At 40.6% G+C, this 21,444-nt stretch overlaps 1 protein-coding gene across 1 annotated transcript in view; it reads right to left on the reverse strand.

Moving 5' to 3' along the window:
• The window catches only part of SLC6A3 (solute carrier family 6 member 3), a 69,421-nt gene extending 57,677 nt beyond the window's left edge, over positions 1-11,744 (reverse strand). Inside the window, exons 1-3 of the mRNA XM_072152792.1 lie at positions 11,558-11,744; positions 3,215-3,553; positions 1,524-1,655 (exon numbers count right to left, since the gene is read on the reverse strand). Coding sequence (XP_072008893.1) covers positions 1,524-1,655; positions 3,215-3,500 — 418 coding nt within the window. The 5' untranslated portion in view covers positions 3,501-3,553; positions 11,558-11,744. The remainder of the gene's footprint in view (positions 1-1,523; positions 1,656-3,214; positions 3,554-11,557) is intronic.
• Between the last annotated feature and the right edge of the window lie 9,700 nt (positions 11,745-21,444).

Here is a 21,444-nt window from a genome sequence, read left to right on the forward strand (position 1 = left end):
ATCAGGATGATTTTGCAGGTTTTACAATCACCCCCATTGAACAAATTCCAGTAGGAAATAGCAGATATAACAAATTGTGTCAAAGGGAAATGTTTTGGATATATAAACTGAACTGCCTGGCTCCCAATGGGTTAAACGAGACCCTTGAGAATAACTTCTAAATTCAAAAGAGGACCTAAATACCCTGATCATGTGCCATACCCCCAAATTCTTAACACTTCTTGCTAAGTCCCCTTTATGCTCTAAATTATGCTACATCAAAAAAAACAAAAAAAACAACATGGTTCAAATGAAACTAGCACACTGACAAATAAAGAAAAAAAAAAAAAAAAGCCGCAAGCCACTCCCTGTGCTGACAGAATATAAGCTAGGCTCCCCCACTAAACACCAATGCCCAAGGAGGAAGCCACACTTTCCTCGGCATCTGGTAAGTGGCCCACACTCACTGTTACCTTTTTTCTCAGCATTTGGTAAGTAGACTACACTCGCTGTTACCTCTTTCTAAGCTCACCACAGCACCCATAGTAAATTTGAAGCGCTCAAACTATCAATCCATGTATTTATATTCATATTTTTAGATCTTTTATCTTTTTTTATCTTTGATATCCTATTATGTGTAAGTAACTAACCTTGTCCTTAATTATCATCTCTCTATATGTACTCTTATATGAAATTATGGTCCAATATGTGTGTATGTATATTTACAAATCTTTATTACCGTTTGTTTATTATTTGTACAATATTTTATAGTTGATACACAGATGTGATACTTCCAATGATGATATAATTTTACGACCATGTTCACGATTTAAGAACATATCTGCCAACCAATACTTGAGAAAGGGGTAGAACGCGTTGTGTTTTAAAGACCTTGAATAAAAAATTTTAGTTTACTCACCTCTGTGTGCGCCATCCCTTTGGACCCCAACAATAGACCACTGTGCTCAACTGAGGATGGACATTTTCTTAATGTATTCACTTAATAAAACTAATAAAGTTTTTTTGTGAGTATTGTTTCTTAAAATGTTTGGTCTATGCACATTTATACTGTGTGTTCTTAGTGGATATATCTAAAATCCAATTATTCATAGTCCATGCTATGTGATAGCATATGATGCTGAGCACTTGCTACTGGTGTGGTTTTTAGTTTTCTTAGAATTACAAACATAAAAGTGTGATCCGTGGGACCCTTAGTAAATAAGCTCCATTGTTGGCTTTTAGAAATTTTTGAGATTTGCGCTGCTGTGACAGCTATTTAGAAGGGGATTTTGTTGCACGCCGTCAGATGATCCGACTGATTCAGACTGAGCGCGGGATTTAACTTTAAAATTGTTTTGCAAGACATGCACTTACATACACCGGGAACAAGAAGGTGAACTCCGGCGGACCTGAGCAGGGAAGCAATGGGTGCAGGAAATAGGGCATACGATCTTTGTGAATCGTGGCAAAGTTAATTCTCATCAGACAAAGCACAGCGGGATCGTGCAGGACCGGGTAAGTAAATGTGCACCAATATCTTTTACCTTTAAATATTGGACATATCTTCCAAACTCCAGCAGCTCCCTCTCGATTGAACTGTCCTATAGCTAATTCCATGTAGAAAAGGGGCATTCCAGCAATTATCATGAAAAACAAATATGGAACGAGAAAAGCCCCTGTGAAGACAAGAAATTACAACATTAGTCTGACACCTCACCTCAGTATCTTAAGTAGATATAACCTATGAGTACTATCCAGTTTATCCAGCATTTCATAATAATAATCTGTATATAGTGCTTCTCATAAAAAGACACTCTAAACAAACCAATTTGTGTGACATGGCAAAAATCTAGCAATAACATAAATAATAATAAATTGGCTAGTAGTATATTTATAATATCCACTGGGGGAGATTGATTATACCTTCTCTGCCAGATTTTGGCATGTCAGAAAAGGGAGTGGACATAGAGCGGGGTGGGTCTGTTAGAAAACTGACGGTGACTATAGTAAAAAACTTTTTCAGTTGAGACCTGGTCTACAGGTCAGAACTGGTAGTGTTTGCGCCCGTATTTACTAAGAGGCTAGGCTATATATCTGTATATACTTCAGGTATGTACACTATCTTACTAGTGTAAGTAAACAATTTGTTAAAACAATGATAAAAACGAGCCCCATTATGGCAACATAAAAAAAGTTGCTCATTGAGTAAAAGAAGTTCAGCTAATAAAAATGTCACTACTAGTTTTGGCTTCAAAGGTTGCATGAAAGAGCTTGGTGTAAACCTACACTTCAGTCATCAGTGATCAGATAAATGTTTATAGGTTTATATTCAAGGGTTTTCCCATCAAACAAGTTATGCCATATCCATTGGATGGGGTATAACTTGCCGATTTGTAGGGGTCTCAGGGATGAGACCCCCACAGACAATGAGAACGGGGTGGATGAGTGGAGCAAGCAACCATGCATGTCCATTCTGCTCCGTTTTTCCATTTCTAAGTGCAGTAAAATCACCTTTTTTATGTTTATGTAAATATAATACAGAAGGACCTTTTATTGCTTGTGCTGAACACTATGAAACAGAGAGTATCTCACTTGCCCTTTTACTAACATTATTTGACGTACTACAATAAACTAGAGCAACACACTGGGGTAAACCTAGTCTCTTTGCTGCCTGCTGATTTTTAGAAAGGCGCCCCATCCCCTAATAATATATCAGCTGGGGTGCAGTGTCTCCCACCCTAGCTGACATCAGAAGTGAAAATTCATCCGTTTTAAGTGGCAGGTCCTGATTCGTTGCAGCTGACTGTACCACTGATCCCTTTGAATACCATTTTATTTATTCATTATTAATAAGACTTGCTGTAGTTTACCTTTATTCAACGGTTTGCTTAGGGGCTAGAATTTGGCTCATTGAGGACCTATCCTAAGAATAGATATTTCGAATTTTAATAGGTATTTCAAATTATACTAATTATTCTGAGGCACTCCGGCTACATGATAAGAGAGCCTCGTCTTTTAATTTATTCCTTTTGTAACTCTATATTGCCACAATCACAGTGTATAAAGTTATAATAAAAGAAGTCATGAGGAACATGAACAAACTATGTACTGTGAGTTTTTAAACAACTACCAATGACATCTCAATTTTTAAAGTACTTACTTATTTTGACAAACACGATCAATAAACAATGATGCAGAATTAGTGCATTATATTGAATGACAGTAAAGATCTTACCTCCTCCATTTTTGTAACACAAGTAGGGAAACCGCCAAACATTAGCTAAATCCACAGCAAAACCAATAACAGAAAGAAGAAAGTCAATCTTCTTACTCCAGGTCTCTCTCTCTTCAATATCAGGATTTGTCTCCGATGGGTTTACCAGTACAGAATTGGTAAACTGAACTCCATTTTGTTCCTTTACTAATATAAGCTCCACTTCCTTGGTTCCCATTGCATTAGATTCTTTAGCAGGAGCAACCACTGAAGACATCTGCCCAACTGGTGGTCTAGGTTTAATCATGAGGTGCTATTAACCGTAAACCAGAAGTGTTAGACGAAGCAATAGTTTTCTACCTGTAGAAGACAAGCACAGTAGTTAATAAAATCAATTACACATTTATGTGCATATATTTGCCCTGCTTATTTTCGGACCTGTGATAAATAGAATAAAATGGTAGAATACTTACACTTGTAAAATAATACTTTCAGAAACAGAGGTCAGTCAGTTTGAAAAATTGGGAAAACTTTGAAAGTGTCCCCAATTGCAGTTGCAAAAACCATCAAGCACTTAAAAGAAACTGGCTCACATGAGGACCATCCCAGGAAAGGGAGACCAAGAGTCACCTCTGCTGTCGAGGATAAATTCATCCGAGTCACCAGCCTCCGAAATCGCAGGTCAGAGATTTCTAGCAACAGACACATCTCTACAACAGCTGTTAAGAGGAGACTGTGGCATGTTATTCCATTCTGAAATGGTCTTCTTACAGTCTTGAAGGGGTTCCCAGAGATGCTTAGCACTTGTTTGCCCTTTTGCCTTCACTCTGCGGTCCAGCTCACCCCAAACCATTTCGATTGGGTTCAGATCTAGGGACTGTAGAGGCCAGGTCATCTGGCGTAGCACCCCATCACTCTCCTTCTTGATCAAATAGCCCTTACACAGCCTTGAAGTGTGTTTGGAGTCATGGTTCTGTTAAAAAATAAATGATGGTCCAACTTAACGCAAACCATATGGAATAGCATGCCACTGAAAGATGTGGTAACCATGCTGGTTCAGTATACCTTCGATTTTGAATAAATCCCCAACAGTGTCACCAGCAAAGCACCCACACACCATCAAACCTCCTCCTCTATGCTTCATGGTGGGAACGGGGAATATAGAGTCCATCCGTTCACCTTTTCTGTGGACACCTTTTCAATGGACAAGGTGAAATCATCTCAAATTTGGACTCATCAGACCAAAGCACCGATTTCCACTGGTCTAATGACCATTCCTTGTGTTCTTTAGGGCAAACAAGTCTCTTCTGCTTGTTGTCTGTCCTTAGTAGTGGTTTCCTAACAGCTATTTTATCATGAAGGCTGCTGCACACAGTCTCCTCTTAACAGTTGTTGTAAAGATGTGTCTGCTACTAGAACTCTGTGGTATTGACCTGGTCTCTAATCTGAGCTACTGTTAACCTGCAACTTCTGAGGCTGGTGACTTATGAACTGATTAACTTATCTTCTGCTCCAAAGGTGACTCTTGGTCTTCCTTTCCTGGGGCGGCCCTCATGTGAGCCAGTTTCTTTGTAGCGCTTGATGAATATAATATTTGTGCACAATCAGAACCACTGTTGCTATATAGAAAAAATATATATATAGCAACAGTGGTTCTGGATTGTGCACAAATATTATATCCACTATTGCGAAATAAAAAAGAGACTGTAGTGATAAGGGTGTAAACAAATGTACCAATCATACACCCACTAATCTGAGGGCTCTAGCACTACAAGAGACATCAACATCTGGATATCATAATATACATAGTGAGGTGTGTCCCAGTGTTGCCTTTCACCTCCTAGTATCTCCACTAGAGGCGATGTATCTAAGTCTGTAGGACACCTAGTAGTAGATATAGGTATGTGATATGGTGCAATAGGCTATACAAGCCCTACTCAGAAGGGGGTAATTTTTCAGCATTTATTGGCAGACTTTTATTTTAGCCATCCCCTTAAGAATTTTTATGTGACACCTATTAAAAGTTAAGTTAAAACTGCTGTTCGTCTATTTTCTTCTTGTCTCTTGAGAAGAAGGGTAAAATAAGCATTACTCATCTCACTGATCTTCAGCTGTTTCTGTTCTGATAATTGCTTGATTCCATCTGGTCTCTACTTCCTTTTTATAAATGGGAAATTCCTGGTAACATCTCCACATTCAATTCCTGGCAGGGGTGTTTTGCCAATAATTGCCCAAATGGGCTTTCCCAGGCATGCTCAGTATATGAAGATGTTAGGCAATAGAGTCCAGAAAAGGCTTTCCGGAATTACTATGCTGAACAAATACCCTACTTAAAAGTAAGATATGCCACCTTTTAGTGCTATCTGCAGCAGCAATGTCCCCATCTATCCTTTCCAGTGTGGTAATGTTGTCCCAATTACTACCTTTCCCCCACTGGCAGGAAGACTTTACCTTTATATACCCCACTGCCAGTCAGAGCAAAGTTATTGAATTTACCACCCTTTTGCGCTCAAATAAAGCATTTCCCCCCTCCACCCATCCCCATCAAAAGCAGCATTTTCCCCTTTCCACCCTTTCCTTACTGGCAGCTGCACTGCCATTTTTCCCATGGCACTGCCCCTTCACAAAGTAAAATAAATGCCCTATTTATCAATGTCTAAAAATGATTATCCCGTATGATGACTGACATCACTTTTTAATCTTTTTGAACTGAAATACATTTGAACAAAAAGTGATTGAAAGGTTGTACCTTTCTCAAAATCATTGAAAAAATCTGCAGATCTTGCAAAAAAAATATCTTTTTGCTGGCTCCATCCAATGGAGTATACATATTACAAGTGTTAGAAACATTTTACACATTTTTTAAAGGTACTAAGCCATGACAAAATTATATAACTATCTCTGTGATCATGCTGCCCCAAAGAATAAAAGGGATGTGTCACTTTGAATTCAAAGTTAAAATATTAAAAACAAAGCCCACTAGCAAATGAGGAAATTGCCTTTATTTGTCAATTCCACTGCACTTTAAGCACATTACAAAGAACAATAAATGGACCCACTAGGAAGTACAATAGCTAGCATTCAACATGGCTCTATAAAAAAAAGTTTTACCTTTTAGAATAAGTGAATTAAAAGAAAGGAAATACAAAAAAGTAAAATGGTCTAGTCTGTAAAGGATGGTCTAAATTGTAAATGGTCTAGTCTGTAATGCAGCAGTGTTCTAAACAATGGCATGTGTCCAGCATTGACATATATTTGACAGCATGTAAACAGTCAGTTTTTAAATTTGTAGTTTTTAAGGCACAAACAAACAGAAGCAATACAGCCAGCTGATGCAGTGATTACAGCTTAACAAAGTGGAAGGACTACCATAAAACCACTGACAAGGTCACTGATGCACTTATTTAAAAAAGCCAGTTTATCTACTCCAAACCCACAGAAGAGATACTCATGCAAAATGTTACTGCTAGCTATGAAAGAAACAGAAAATGTGCAGTTTGCCTGTAAAGTGTGCAGGGGTGAGCCAGATTCAAGAATTGTGGCGCACATTTTTTTTGGTGCATCTTTAATATGGGGCTTGCGACACACTTTTGTTGGACTGAATGTGAAATGTACCACACGGTCCGACTGGGCTTTCCGCCCCTTTATGAGCATAAATTTGTGACACATCGGGTATAGTGCAGCTGCAGCACAAATGAGTGGTGTGCGACAGGTATGTGTCTCAGAGGCTTCTTAAATACACATGCAAGCAATATGAACGAGAAAGAATGTGCAACGTCCAACAGGAAACTGGCGAAGGGCCTTAATAAACGTGCCCCACTATCTTTGGAAAAGCTTTGCATATCAAAACTTTTTTACTTTCTTTATTTCATGACATGTGAGATTACAAATGTGAAAAAATAAGCTTTATTGTCATTTTTCTGATTTACGTTTTTTTAATAAGTAGTAAAACCAAATGCACTTTTACCAAAATATGTCATATATATATATATGTACAGCATCAATCTATCATCATTTCTCCAAGTTCAGCTATAAATGCAGAGGGTGCACTTTTGCAATTCTGCATGCTGTACACTAAGCCTTCCCTGCAGCTCCTTCTATATTCTGCCTTCAGGGAAAAGAAGAAGGACAATGCGGGCGCCACATGTGTGAGATCTATTTTCGATGTGTGAGTTTAGACAAGATCAGTTCCACTCACCTTTTCCGGTACAACACGTTAAAAGAGGTTTTTGATGAAGTATGAGTAAATCCGGCAGCCTTCCTGCTCTCCGTAGCCGTGGGCGTCTATGGAGCTTGCATAATAAGGTAATAGTGTTCTTCCAGGAGATTATTTTGGCGCCAAATACTCAGAATCTAAAGTTATATAAACTTAGAGTTCCTTTATTGGGTAAGACGCGTTTCAAGCCCGAACCGGGCTCTTCATCAGTTACACAAGGCCTTGTGTAACTGATGAAGAGCCCTGTTCGGGCTCAAAACGCGTCTTACCCAATAAAGGAACTCTAAGTTTATATAACTTTAGATTCTGAGTATTTGGCGCCAAAATAATCTCCTGGAAGAACACTATTACCATATTCTGCCTTCAGCTGACAGGCTGGAGGGCATCACATTTCAAATGCCTATATCTCCTGAACCCTTGCACCTAGAAACACAATGGGGCACATTTACTAAGGGCTTTGAGCCGCACTTTTGTTGGACTGTGCCTGTCTAAAGCGGCTTGAACCGGTATTTAAGAAGTGTCTTCACTGCTATTGTGTCGCACGTGAGCCTCTTGTGGTGCAGCTGCGCTGGCTTCCATGTGACACAAATTAGGGGGTGTGCAATATTTATTTTGCAAATTGTGTTGCGCCCCCTATGTTAAAGGTGCACCAGAAAAAAGACAGTGAACTCTTCGGGCCATTACGGGGAAACGACAAATTTATGATTTCTTGTTGCACGATCTTAGTGAATCGACGAAAGCAGCATTATACACACACAAATTTCTAAGTAGACGTGCCCTAATTTCTGGTGTCATTAAAAAGGAGAAACTCCCCATTAGTGTTATCTGGATTGTGTATCCAGAGATACAGTTACAGTTGGAAATAGAAAGCTGTATCTAAATTTTTTACTACAGTTTTAGTGAAGTATATCTTTGGTTCTGTGAAGCACCCATACACAATCCATATGTCATATTAATGTGGAGATTCTGTTTACTATGACATAAAAATTGTGTTTCTTGGTGTCAGGGTTTAGGAGATATAGCCGTTTGAAGTTGGCCACTATCAAGAGGTTTATGAACATAAGACATATATAGCCTGTATGGCAGTCGTGATGGGGTTAAGCATCATTTTAATGTGTGTGTCAATCACCTTTTGCTAGGAAATTATGGTTACAGGCATTAATGTTACTTTGACAACTACCAACTACCTGATTGTTGGTAGTTGTCAAAGTAGATTGTTGAAAAGCAATCATTGCAACAATATAAGGAGATGTCCAGGGTTTTAAAAAACATGGCTGCTACATGCCAGGAACAGCACCACAACAGATGGTGTCTGATTTTACCAGTCATCTTCATTCATTTTATTGTAACTGAGCTTCAATACCATACAAAGTCAAAGACCAGGTGCAGAGCAGATCCAAACATTTATGGTAAATCTAAAGCCCTACAAAAAGACTGCTTCCTCTTGTACTGTGCCCATAGCCATGTTACTGAGCTGTTAAAGGGGTATCCCCATAAAGACAAGATTCATAAATATAGTTAGGATAACAAAATAACACATTCTCTAATTCACTTTTATCAACAAAAATAAAGCATGTCACATGTATAATTCCAACCCATCTCTATCAGTCATGGTGTTTACAAGTTTGGCTGTCCCTGTATATGACAGGATTTTCTGACTATGGTCGGATTCCATATAGCTTCTCTTGTCTGTAAGGCTGCAGTGCTCACTGCCTCCTGCCTCTCCCTCTGCATTACAAGACCAGCCAAGACATGGTCTTTATCCAGGGGAGGGGAGGGGGGAGGCATATAGCCGAGATGACTCGGTGTGTAATATAGGTGAGTTAGCAGAACTGAGAGTGTCATTGTGTTTAATATCCATATCATGGATCTCATCATCTCTTATCTCTGATGTGTCTCACCTCTCTTTTCCTATGTGTCAGATACTAGTAGAATGTTCAGAAGCTAAATAAAAGTGTAGATAAACCTTACCCTGATAATCTAAGCACATTGTCAGCACACAGCATCTCATAACACAAAGGAAGTGTCTGCTCAGAGAGTCCCTGCCCACCCTCTGGAATTTTACACTGACCACCACTATGTTGTAGGAGCTGAAACAGTAATAAAACTAAGTAAAATTGTAGAGGTCAAAAATTATCTTTATTATGTAAAGATCACTAGGGGATTAAAATTTGAGAACTTTCTTTCATGGGCAAACACCTTTAACTTTGTATAAAGATGGCTTATGACAAGATAGAAAATCCAGAATCTAACTAACAAACATTGCAGGAATTGCTGTACATTGCAGTACAATGTGTGTATGAGACAAATAACACTATTTCTGGTCATTATGTTTATAATATTCCCTATTCCTATGCAGTGCACTTGTAGCTGTTGGGAGGATACTTTGCTCATGTAGATCTTTGCCCCTTATCCACTTTCTCTATTAAACTTCTATGCAATCTCACACTTCAGTGAGATTCTGTCTTGCTTGTTGTGAGATAAAAGTCAAAGAAATGGTTAGAGAGAAAAGCAGACAAAGAAGAAAGGAAGGAGGGAGGATAAGAGCGAAAATAATTGTACAAGGAAGCACTTTGCTCTCATAAAATACGTTACAAAGTTACTTGTACTACTGATCTATGAAAAGTTTTTTGAAAAATTAGCAACCATTCACTATACAGTAAATAAGTTATGTGCAAAATATAAGGAAGACAATTTGATATACATGGCATAATCAATTAGTTGTAAAGAACTAATATTTGTAAATGCAGATCTTAAATAGTTTTTCCTAGAACAATTTACAAATTCCTACATTATGCTGAATTGAGCAAAATTAAACTAAAAATTGCATTTTCTAGGAAATTGAATAATATAATGTTTATTCTATATAATTAATTAAGTAGTCCAGCATTTTATCATGGTGTGTGATTTGTTTTTGTTTTAGGAATGCATGTAAATTATCTTAATCTAAGAATTGTAGAGATATGCTAACATTCCAATAACTAATTTTGGTCTATGTCGTCTAATTGCTTGACTATGATGGTGAAAATTACTCCATTCTGGACACATACAGGAATAGGAATTATGAACACAAAATATCTTTTCCAATAATTGAATAAAGTTTAGCAAAAATCAGATGTCATCTGCATTTAGAACAGTATCTTACAAACTGCAAGATGTACAAGGCAAATAATTAATTTACTTGATTTATAATAGCTAGTAATTTCAAAATACATGGCACTTCAGCTCAATCCAAGAGCAAATATTGAGCAACATCTATCAGTTTAGGGGATGCTAGAATTAGTTTCTTCTGTCCATAATAATCCAACCATTAATGTTTTATGCTCTAAAATATTTAGCATATCTGAGTGACTATAGAAAGATGTCTCAAAAATTATAAATTTGCTATCTTTCCATGAAATGCACATTTCCTAAAAGAAGATGACACTAACAATGTAAATGTCAGCCTGACATTTTGCAAATCAATCGTTAGGTTTAAAGCTGACATCTATTACTGCTATTGCCAGTACCTATAGATCCATTGTGCTAACTGTGATAACATCAATCTACAGTGATCAGAACATGGTCCCATGGTTTGCAGAGCTTAGCAAAAGTTAAAAAACATGATATACGCAACAAGAAAATAAACTATACTTACAATACTTTATTCACAGTCTATGATAAAACTATAAAACTAAATGGCATATATAATGCAATTGCATTGTAAAACTCTTTTCAGATGTTTATGAATGGGGTCGAAAAAGTTTAAATTTTTGTATCATAACTAGAACAACATAGCCCTATAAGTTATTTAGAAAATCTTAACAGAAACTTGACAGACCCTTTAAAAATCAATGTGGTCTTTAAGCATTTGTAGTAGCTTTTTGGCATGGTAATACACTAAAAAGGTATGTAACCTTTTTAGTGTATTACCATGCCAAAAAGCTACTTTTTGTAAAATGTGTTATCTATATTTTTTTTTAAATATAATTAAATACAAAGAACATAAAATATCAAGAATGCATCCACAAACTAAAAATAATTATATGAATACCAATGTAAAAAATCATTGTCTTAGAATGTGTAACAATAAGGGGAATACACTGCACACATATTACAAATAGGGCATGGGTAATTTAAATGCATAGTCAAGAAAGAGTTTCACTTACTTTTGTAAATCTTTTTCAAAAAGACGTACAATATTGCATGTCAAGTAGGATAGGAAATGATTTCTGTTTGAGAGATGTCACAAAGTATTCATCTGCTCAAAGTCTTCTCATATTCTGGATCCTCCTTGGTTGAGGGATTTGTAGGAAGTCTTCATCTCTATAAGAGCCGTTGAGGTGCTAAGATCCACTGCTCTCCCTGAACTTGTACTACAGTGAGGAGCTGCTGGAAGATAATAGGCAATAGCCCTCCCTCATCTGCTCATCCTTTCGATGACTCTTGAGCTCAACCGCTTATTAACAGCAGCCAACCTATGCCCTGCCTTCTATATTTTTTTTTACAGGCAGAGAATTGCTGAGACTTCTGGTTGAGGTAACTAGTTCAATTTACAATTTCCATCATCTAGAAAGATTTAGATATACTAGACATACTAGGTTCTATCACAATAAATAATATTTAAAAAAAAAACATGCACTTTCATATTTTGCTGTTATCACTGGTTGGGCAGATTTACATGTTGATTTAGAGTTTTCTACATGCATTCATGAAAAGTACATAATTCTTTTTGGGTAAGCTGGGTCAGATTAAGGGTGGTGGAAGCTGCTGAGCGAAAAAACTGGTGGAGGCTCCCAATGATTTCTTTTGATGCAGTTTTATTGCAAAAATTATGTGTGAATGAACCAAGAACATATAAGAAGAGTTGATCATTCTAGTACTGTATACAAATCCTGAATGTGTTTCCTTATCAAGGATAAAAACACATCATCATGGTTGGTCTGTGGGTCCCAGTCAGTGCCCTTGATTATACTTACCTAGGTGAAACTTTGGTTTTATTCAGCGATATGGCCATGCCTCTGCATGTACTGTATATATTCCTGTACCTTTGACTCATTTGAGAGCTTCAGCCTTTCCCTGTTCTTAACATGCATATTACAACTTAATATTTCTGATTCCTTCAGTTCATTATAATGACATTACCCACACTAACTCTTTCTCTCAGTGCTTTTAATCAGTGCTCAGACAAGATCCGTCCCATTGAGAGACACAGGATGAGGGTTGGGGAGTGCAGGATGAGTCATAATATCCTGCTGCAGCTCCTCCTATTAATCAGTGCTCAGACAAAGATTGACAGAGAGTTTGCAGACAACACTAAAGTGAGTATCAGCAATGCTTAATCACTTGATGAACATTCAGATATTATTATTAAGGCAGTAAAGGCACATGGGCAACTTATGTGAAAGAGTCGCCAACCCCTTTAAATTTTCGCTAAGTATAACGTGATAATATAATATTGTTCAGTTCAACAATCAAGTCATTTAGATAAGCATTCCAGTGCAAACACTCAAAATAATATAAAAATGTTGACTAAGCACATTTATTTACATCACATTTTGCCATCTACCATCAAAATCATGCATGATAAACCAAGGAAACTTACTAATAGACCCAGGGCACTGTGACTTATATTTATTATCCATGGTCTCCTAAAATCAACTTTTATAATACTAATGAGCCTGGAGGGCTGTGGAGGTGTTACCAGAACCCCTCAATGCTGTAGCTTCACAGGTTGTTACAATGAGCAGAGCAGGTCTCACCTTCCCTTACTGCTAGATTACACAGATAGAGAGAGGAGGGATGGAGCAGGGGGTTGGGTAACAGATGTTCTTCTCTTTGTAACAGTTTGTGAAGCTAAAGCACCGAGAGGTTCTGGTAATGCCAACAGAGCCCTTCAGGCTTATTAGCATGATTTTAGAGTTGATCTTGAAGTAAGAAGGCCAAATATAAGAACATTACCACAACCAAGGTGCCTTGATCTATGAGTAGGTGTCCCTGGTTTATCATGATACATTTTTTGGTGAATTTTCTTTATATTATACGTTTCCAATATGTCCCTTTGGTTTTGCATATTATCTTTCAGCTATCCACCCTTAATCCCCTACAATGTGGTTTCGACTCTGTGCACTCTACTGAAACTGCTCTTTCTAAAGTCTACAATTAACTTCTCACCTCTAAATCCAAAGTTGACTATTTTCTCCTTGTTCTTATGGATCTCTTGACAGCGTTTGATACTGTGGACCACCAGCTCTTCCTCAGGATGCTTTGCTCCATTGGCCTGAAGGACACCACACTCTCTTAATTTTTTTCCTATCTCTCTGACCATACCTTCAGTGTCTCCTTTTCTGGATCTCTCTCTTCTCATCATCCTCCCACTGTCGGGGTTCCTTGGGGCACAGTCCTTGGTTCTCTCCTCATTTCCCTCTACACTGCCACCATAGGTCAAACAATCAGCAGATTTATTAATCTTTATGCTGATAATACCCAGCTATATACTTATGCAAATAGCATCGCAACTGACTTGCTGCAGAAAAACAGTGACTGTTTCTCTGCTGTCTCTAACATCATGTCCTCTCTCTTCTTGAAACTTAATCTTTCTAAAACTGAACTTTTTTGTTTTTCCACCATCTACTAGATGACCTAACCTTGATATCTCCATTACCATCTGAGATGTCCCCATAACCCTCAGGCTCTTGGGGTTGTGCTGGACTCCGACCTCTCCTTTGCAACTTAAATTCAATCTGTTGCTTGTTCTTGCCATATGTACCTTAAAAACATTTCTAGAATAATTTCTAAAATCCATTCTTAACACAGCTGCCAGGCTTGTCTTTACGGTCAAATGCCACATGGATGCCTCCAGTCTGTGCACTGGCTTACTATCTCCTTCCGAGTAAAGTTTGAATCTATCACCCTCATCCGCAAAGTTCTTCATAATGCTGTACCTCCCTATCTTTCCTCTCTTATCTCAGTCTATCGCCCAACCCTTGCTTTTTGATCCACTAGTGATCTTAAATTATTCTGTTCCTCAATTTGCTTCTGGGACCTATTTAAGTAAAGAAATGCAGCTTACTGCAATATTTCATAGTTTGTATGGTTGAAAAAAGACACTTGTCCATCAAGTTCAACCAAGGAAGGGATTGGGGGGGAAACAATTATATAACATAACCATCAATGTTATTTAGGTGTAAAAAGGCATCTAGAACCTTCTTGAAGCTCTCTGCTGTCCCTGCTGTGACCAGCGCCTGATGCAGGCTATTCCACAGATTGACAGTTCTTATAGTAAAAAAGCCCTGTCGCCTCCGGTGATTAAACCTTGATTTCTGCAAATGATGACAGTGCCCCCTCTTCTTTTGATTTGATTTAATCTGAAACAACTTACCACCATATTTTTTGTATGGACCATTCATATATTTAAATAAATTAATCATGTCCCCTCGTAGTCGTCGTCTCTTTTCCAGACTAAATAAATCCAGTTGTTTTAATCTTTCCTCATAACTAAGACCCTCCATAACCCTTATCATTTTTGTGGCTCTACGTTGAACCCTCTCCAGCTTGAATATTGTTTAATAGAGGCTAGATTGGTGATGACACATAAATTGCGATCCACCATCCCACCCTCCCTAGTGGAAAGGGCACAGGAAATGTTACAAATATACTACATGGAAGGGCTGATGGCAGAGTTGAATGACTTAACGGAGAAATTTCTCAAGGTACGGCAACTGTGGTTCCTCGTTTAGAGTACTCAGGGGATCCTTCGGGGATTTCTTTGTTTATGGATAGGAGCAACAGGGGACAGGAGCATGGTTCAAATCTTCCCTTCCCTATGCCCCCTGTGGAGTTCTGTACTCTGGCTTTTGAACTATACTGGAATGAAGAAGCGTTGATCGCAACTTTCAAAAAAGGGTTTTCTGGGCCGAATGAAGACGCACTGGCTGCATGTGACCTGCTGACTACACTGAGTTGTTTAATCTCTCTGGCCACTTAGATTGACATATGGTTTGCTGAGCGTTCTGAGGAGCAGCGTCTGGAACCACTGCAAGCCAGGTTTCAAGATTTTCCTTGCCTGGCTCCTGTCTTCCAAAGACTGTGTCTCCTACAGAGGAACCGATGCAAGTGTATAGAGCTCATCTGACCACCCAAGAGCATTCCAGATGAAGACAGGAGAACCTCTGTCTTTATTGTGCCAGCCCGGAGCACTTTCTTGGAACTTGCCCTGACCATCCTTAGCAACTGGGAAATGCACATACCTACTGTTTTTGGGAGAAGCATCCCTAGGTGAGAGCAAAGCTTCTCCGCATCTGAATATTCCCATTCTGCTCAGCTCTGGAACAGGTAGCCAGTAGTTCCAGATTTCTGCCTTCTTGGATTCCAGCACGGCAGGAAACTTCATGGATGCTGCTCTGCTCTCCCAGCATCATTTCCCTGTGGTCCGTTTCGAGTAGCCCCTGGTCATCTCCTCTGTCAGTGGCCAAATCTTCTCCGATACAGTCCGGTACTGCACCGAGTCTTTGTTCCTTTGACAAAGAGAACCTGTAGATGGGGGTCATACATACATCCTCTTCTCCTGCTGGTGCAGGCTTTTTCTTTGGCAAGAAAAAGGATGGGTCACTCTGTCCATGTATACGCCAAAATGAAAAGTGCCAATGAGAAGAGTCTTCCCTTGGCTATATTATCTCTGACAGAGATCTACAGATGGGTCGTGCTAAGTTGTATGCAGTTCTTCAAAGACCACGACTAGTAGGACTGCGTGCTATACAGGGATTCCTGGGCTTTGAAAATTACAGTTTGTCCCGCACTTCTCCTCTGTTGTTTCTCTCCCCAACTCTGGCCTCCGGCATCTGAAGAAGCCTTCTCTAAATTAAAGTCTGCCTTTGCCTCGACCCCAATTCTCACATGGCCTGGTACAGAGAAGCCTTTCCACCTGGAACTTTATGCCTCCTCAGTAGGAGATGGGGCACAGCTCACCAAGAAAGGGTCCAAATGCCGAACTTTCGCTTCTGGGTTTTTCTGTAAGACTTTCTGCTCCGCAGAGAGGAATTGCTCCATAGGGGACATAGAACTATTGGCGATAAAACTTGTTTTAGAAGAGTAGCTCTATATCCTGGAGGGAGCTCATTTCTGGTCTGCATAAACACAGATCACAAGAACCTCCTTTATCTCCAGATTGCTCAGTGACTCAATCCGCGACAAGCTCGCTGGACACTCTTCTTTTCCCGTTTCAATTTTCTCATCTAATTCTGTCGGGCTGAAAAGAACATCAAGGCTGATGGTCTTTCCCATGCCTCAAATGTCATTGGGGAAGAACCGGATCCTTCCTTCTGAGCGACTGTTGGTGGCCACTCCAGTGGACCTATGGCAGCTACCTCCTGGGAAGACCTACATCCGACCTGATCTTCAGATGGGAATTCTGACTTAGGGACATTGCTCATGTGTGGCGGGGCACCTTGTGGTGCAGCACTTTGTCGCCCTCATTTCCCCTACTTTGTGGGTTTCTGTGCTTCCTGTGCCCAAAATAACCCATCTTGTCTCAAACCTGCTGTTCTTCTTCAGCCGTTGATGATACCCAGCTGCCCATGGACTTGGACTTTATCACGGACCTTGCACTTTCTTCTGGTAATACCGTCATCTAGGTAGTAACTGACCGGTTTTCAAAAAAGCTCCATGGACTCCCACAACACGTTGTTTCTGACTGGGGGGTTCAGTTTGTTTCTAAATTCTGGCAATCCCCATGCAACCAGTGTCAAGTGAAATTGGACTTTTCTTCTGCCTATCACCCACAGTCTAATGGTCAAGTGAAAAGAGTTATACAGGTTCTGAGCTGCTATCTCTGCCATTTTGTCTCTGCCCATCAGGACGGTTGGTCCACTCTGTTGCCATGGGCAAAGTTTTCTTCTTACTTCCTAGATCCTGCATCGGCTAGTTCTGCACCACTTTTCATTGTTTATGGACTGAATCCACATGCTCTTCTTCCTCTACCAGTTTCCTTGGACGTTGCTGCCATTGAGGAATCCTTACTGCAAGCTCCAGGCCCATAAGAAAAGCAGGCCTCTCCAGGTGACAAAGGCTGGTTGTCCTCCAGGTATGTCCGCGAAAGATCCCTGGCTACAAACTTGGTCCACGTTTCCTGGGTCCTTTGGAGGTGCTGAGGGACATCAATTCTGTGGCCTACAAGGTGCGCCTTTCTCCCTTTCTTTACGTGTCATCCTGAAGCACTTCTTCTGCCAAGTTCCTCCTGGTGCTCCTGAGGCTGATTCCACCGACGTCTTCGAGGTAAATGAGATCCTAGACATCAAGACGTTGAGAGGTAAGAGGGGTTCGGGCCTGAGGGGAGATTTTGCGAGCCGGAGGACAATATCCTGGACCATGGTCTCCTGCACAGATCTCTCCAGCTCAAGAAGAGGGGGAGACCAAAGGGGAGGGGGGTAAAGTTGGGGGCTGACCCGTGCCGCTCTCTGTGCTTTTAAAAAGGAAAGCAGATTGTGTCCTCTCCTAGTCAGTTTAAATAACTTGTCCTTACTGCTTCTTCCTACAAGATCCATTTTGTGGAGATTCTGTTCACATCGCCTTTAGCGATAGATACTGCAACTTTTCTAATATTTACAATGACAAAAATAATGTGGGTAGCATTGCTATTTTGTATAACTAGCATACATGCAAGCCAATATGAAGAGCATGGTAATGGAAGGTATTCCATAACAGAATAGACTAACTTAGCCTGATGGGGGGCATGGCATGGCTATGGACGGGAGCAGACGTGCTTCAAATTAGCTCCCACACTAACCTGAGCTTTTCTGTGCCTGCATTGTCACTCAGCATCGCTGCACTTCCACACATGGACCCAAAGAAGAGGAAATAGCTGCAGAACGCCTGGAACCCTGAATTCCGGGAATCGACAAGGGGTATTGGATGGTATCTGACACGCTGCCATGCCACCGCTGTTAGATCTTCTAGAGCCAACATAGCAGCAACCGACATCTCTCATGGGGCCTCCCACAGAGCACTGAACCCTCCACCCACCCAGACACATCGTGCCCCCCCTACCAGTTCCTCGAAGGTAGGAGGCAACAAGGTCCGGAGATGCCACACCTCATCCACAGAAAATGGGCGCCACACACATGGGGCTTCCCGCCTCGCAGGCCAGACAGCCCTCATGCCACCCAGGACACCAGGATAACCCATGACCCCGAACCCAGCCGGGACCCACAGAAAAGACAAGGTACTGTACCGGGGGAACAGGCAGGACCTCCCATAGGTGGTATGATGGATGGGTCCCCCACCCCCCCACTGCTACCTGCATGAACGGAGCAGGGAGAAACCACCAGCCTACAGGGCTTCCCATACACTGAGATTGCACCCCACACTGCTTCCTGATACAGATGGAGGTACATCAGCCCTCCTGCCCCAGCGATGCAGAAGACCCAGTACACGAAGCCCTCCTTCAGCAAATGTTCACCCGTGATAATAACACAGGGCCACACAAGTTAATGAAGCCAAGGCCCACATCAGGAGGGCACCCTAGTCAAGTGGGGACATATACCCCCCTCAGTGGGTCAAACCCCACCCTGCCTCAGGGGAGTACCCATGCCCTGGACTGCGACCGATCTGTGGATACCCAGGGACAGCCACCCTCTGTTGTGAGCATCCTCACACAGCCTCTTCCATCATCACCGCTACAGGCAGCCTCATGGGACCCCCTCGCCCATGCCTCTCACCTGCACTCTCATGCCATATCTTTGTGACCACACAGCCCCAGAGAGGTTATCCACACTGCACACACACCACTATTTGTCAATAGCCCTATGTGCTCTTCTTCTTCTCCACCAGTCTTTATGTCACTATCATTTGATACCCACCAAGCCACATTGTTGGCCCAGGTGCTGGAGGGACTGGCTGAATTGAGTAATTTCAATCTGAGAGCCAAAAGAAGATATGGAGTGCTATGTACAGTCCTACGAATAGTCCTACGGCGCTAAGGTGGCTGTCCTGAGGGCAGAATTGCAGCAGATGCAGGCCAGGACAGAAGCAACAGAAGATGCTCAGGTGACTTTACGAGATCAGGTTCACTCCCACTGGCAGGGTTCTCAGAGGGGATGCTGATGCTGGGTGGGGACTTCAATCTCCCTTTAAATGTCAAACTCGACACCTCTTCAGAGAGAAGCCATGCCTCATTGTGGCAGCTGTAAGGTAAGGGTTTGCCTTTACCTCCCTCCCTTCCCTAAACAGTTAAGTGAGCTGTTTAGTAGTTATATTTATGCAGTATTACATTCAGCCCTTTGCAAGCACCCACAAACCTGAACATATTGTCAAATAAAATGAGACACCCGCGGGAACAATATGTGCCCTAAAGTAGGCAATAATCACATTGCCCCCACACTGTAACCAATAGTCTCAGTATCCCCACACAATAGCTACAGTGTCAACTAGTAGCAAGTAGTCACAGTCACTGCCCCGCAGTAGCCAACAGTCATAACTTCCGCAATAGCCAATAGTTACATTGCCCCACAGTAGCCAATTGTCACAATCTTTTCTGTAGCCCCCTCCTTATTATGACCACTTTCTGTACAAGCATCCTCATAAGGACAAGCCACAGAAAAGGGGTCATTATAAAATGTGGGCTACAGATAGGGCTTCAGCCTCCTCACTTATTATGGCTCCTGTCTAGCCGCTGATGTATTACCCCTTTGTTCAAATCACCACCCAAGCTTCATACTTATTTAAGCTGTGGAAAAATACAAACATGCTTATCTTTCAACCTTCCACTGAATCAGTGTTCTTCTCCCTCTCTGTGCAGTGGCTGTTAATGGCTCTGAATCCAGCAGATGCAATGATGTCATCAGATTTCATCTGCTGTCTTTAGAAATACGTGCAAAGAGGACTGTATCTGCTGCTTTTTGGTCAGGGAAAGATGAGTATCAGAGTACCGATGGGGAGACTGAGCAGATATCACAATACTGTGGGCTGTCCTATAGGCCTTTTATTTGATACCTAAGGACTAAGTCTACAACATTTTTTCACAATGTTGAAGATGGATGATAAATTTGATCTATCTTAAGCCTATCTGGTAAAAGTTTGAAGCAATTAAAGTTGGCTCACTTTGTTCGAGAATTTTGATGCGATTTTTGCACACATAAAATTCATCCCTCTTTGTAGGAAGTGACACCTTATTTTGAATAAGGAAAAAAAATACACTGGGGCACATTTACTAAGGGCTTTGAACCTGTTTTCTGATGGTCTTTGCACTTTCTTTTAGGTGTAAACTGCTTGCACAGATCTTTAAGAAGTGTTTGCGCCACTATTGTGGCACAGCTGCACTAGGCACCATGCGACACAAATTAGGGGGCGTTCTGGTGCTCAGTCTGATCATGCGCGTGATTTAACATGTAAAGTTTGTTGCACGTCGTATGTTAAAGGTGCACCACAAAAAAGTTGATGGACTCTGTTGGGCCAGTGCAGGGAAGGGAAAGATTCATGGTTTCTGGCGCAAGTTCTTAATGAATCTGGCGCACCGAGCATTATATACAGGCAGAGCACTTTTAGTACAGTTTCTCACATTCTTAGTAAATGTGCCCCAATGTATAATAAATATTATAAATTGCATTATATATTGTAGCTTGAAAAACATTTGGTGAATAATACTTTTATCTTAAATCATCTCAAAGGACTGGGTGTCATTCTCCCCATCTATAGAAAAAGATCTTTAAAAAGGGCCTAGTTGACATCTTATCACTAAATAATACGGATGGTTACATAATTGTATAGAACTGTTTTCCCTTGCATCCCTTCCTAGTTCTTGCCCTTTGCCTTCCTTGCCTAAAATTGATTGACATTTGTCTTTTTCAATATGTAGGCCTTGGTAGTTTTATCACAAATTAAGGAAAAATTGTGGCACATTTTAGCTTAATTCAGCTCCCAATAGGTTTGAAAAGCAGTTAAAGGACCTATGAAAAGAAGTACCCTAATTCTTAAAATGAATGCATTAATGAGCTAAAGTTGTACACAGTTGAACTGGGCCCCTGAACCAGGTATAAACCAAGAACATCTGTATAAGAAGACT

The sequence above is a fragment of the Engystomops pustulosus genome, chromosome 5 (assembly GCF_040894005.1).
Source record: "Engystomops pustulosus chromosome 5, aEngPut4.maternal, whole genome shotgun sequence".
Taxonomy (NCBI): domain Eukaryota; kingdom Metazoa; phylum Chordata; class Amphibia; order Anura; family Leptodactylidae; genus Engystomops; species Engystomops pustulosus.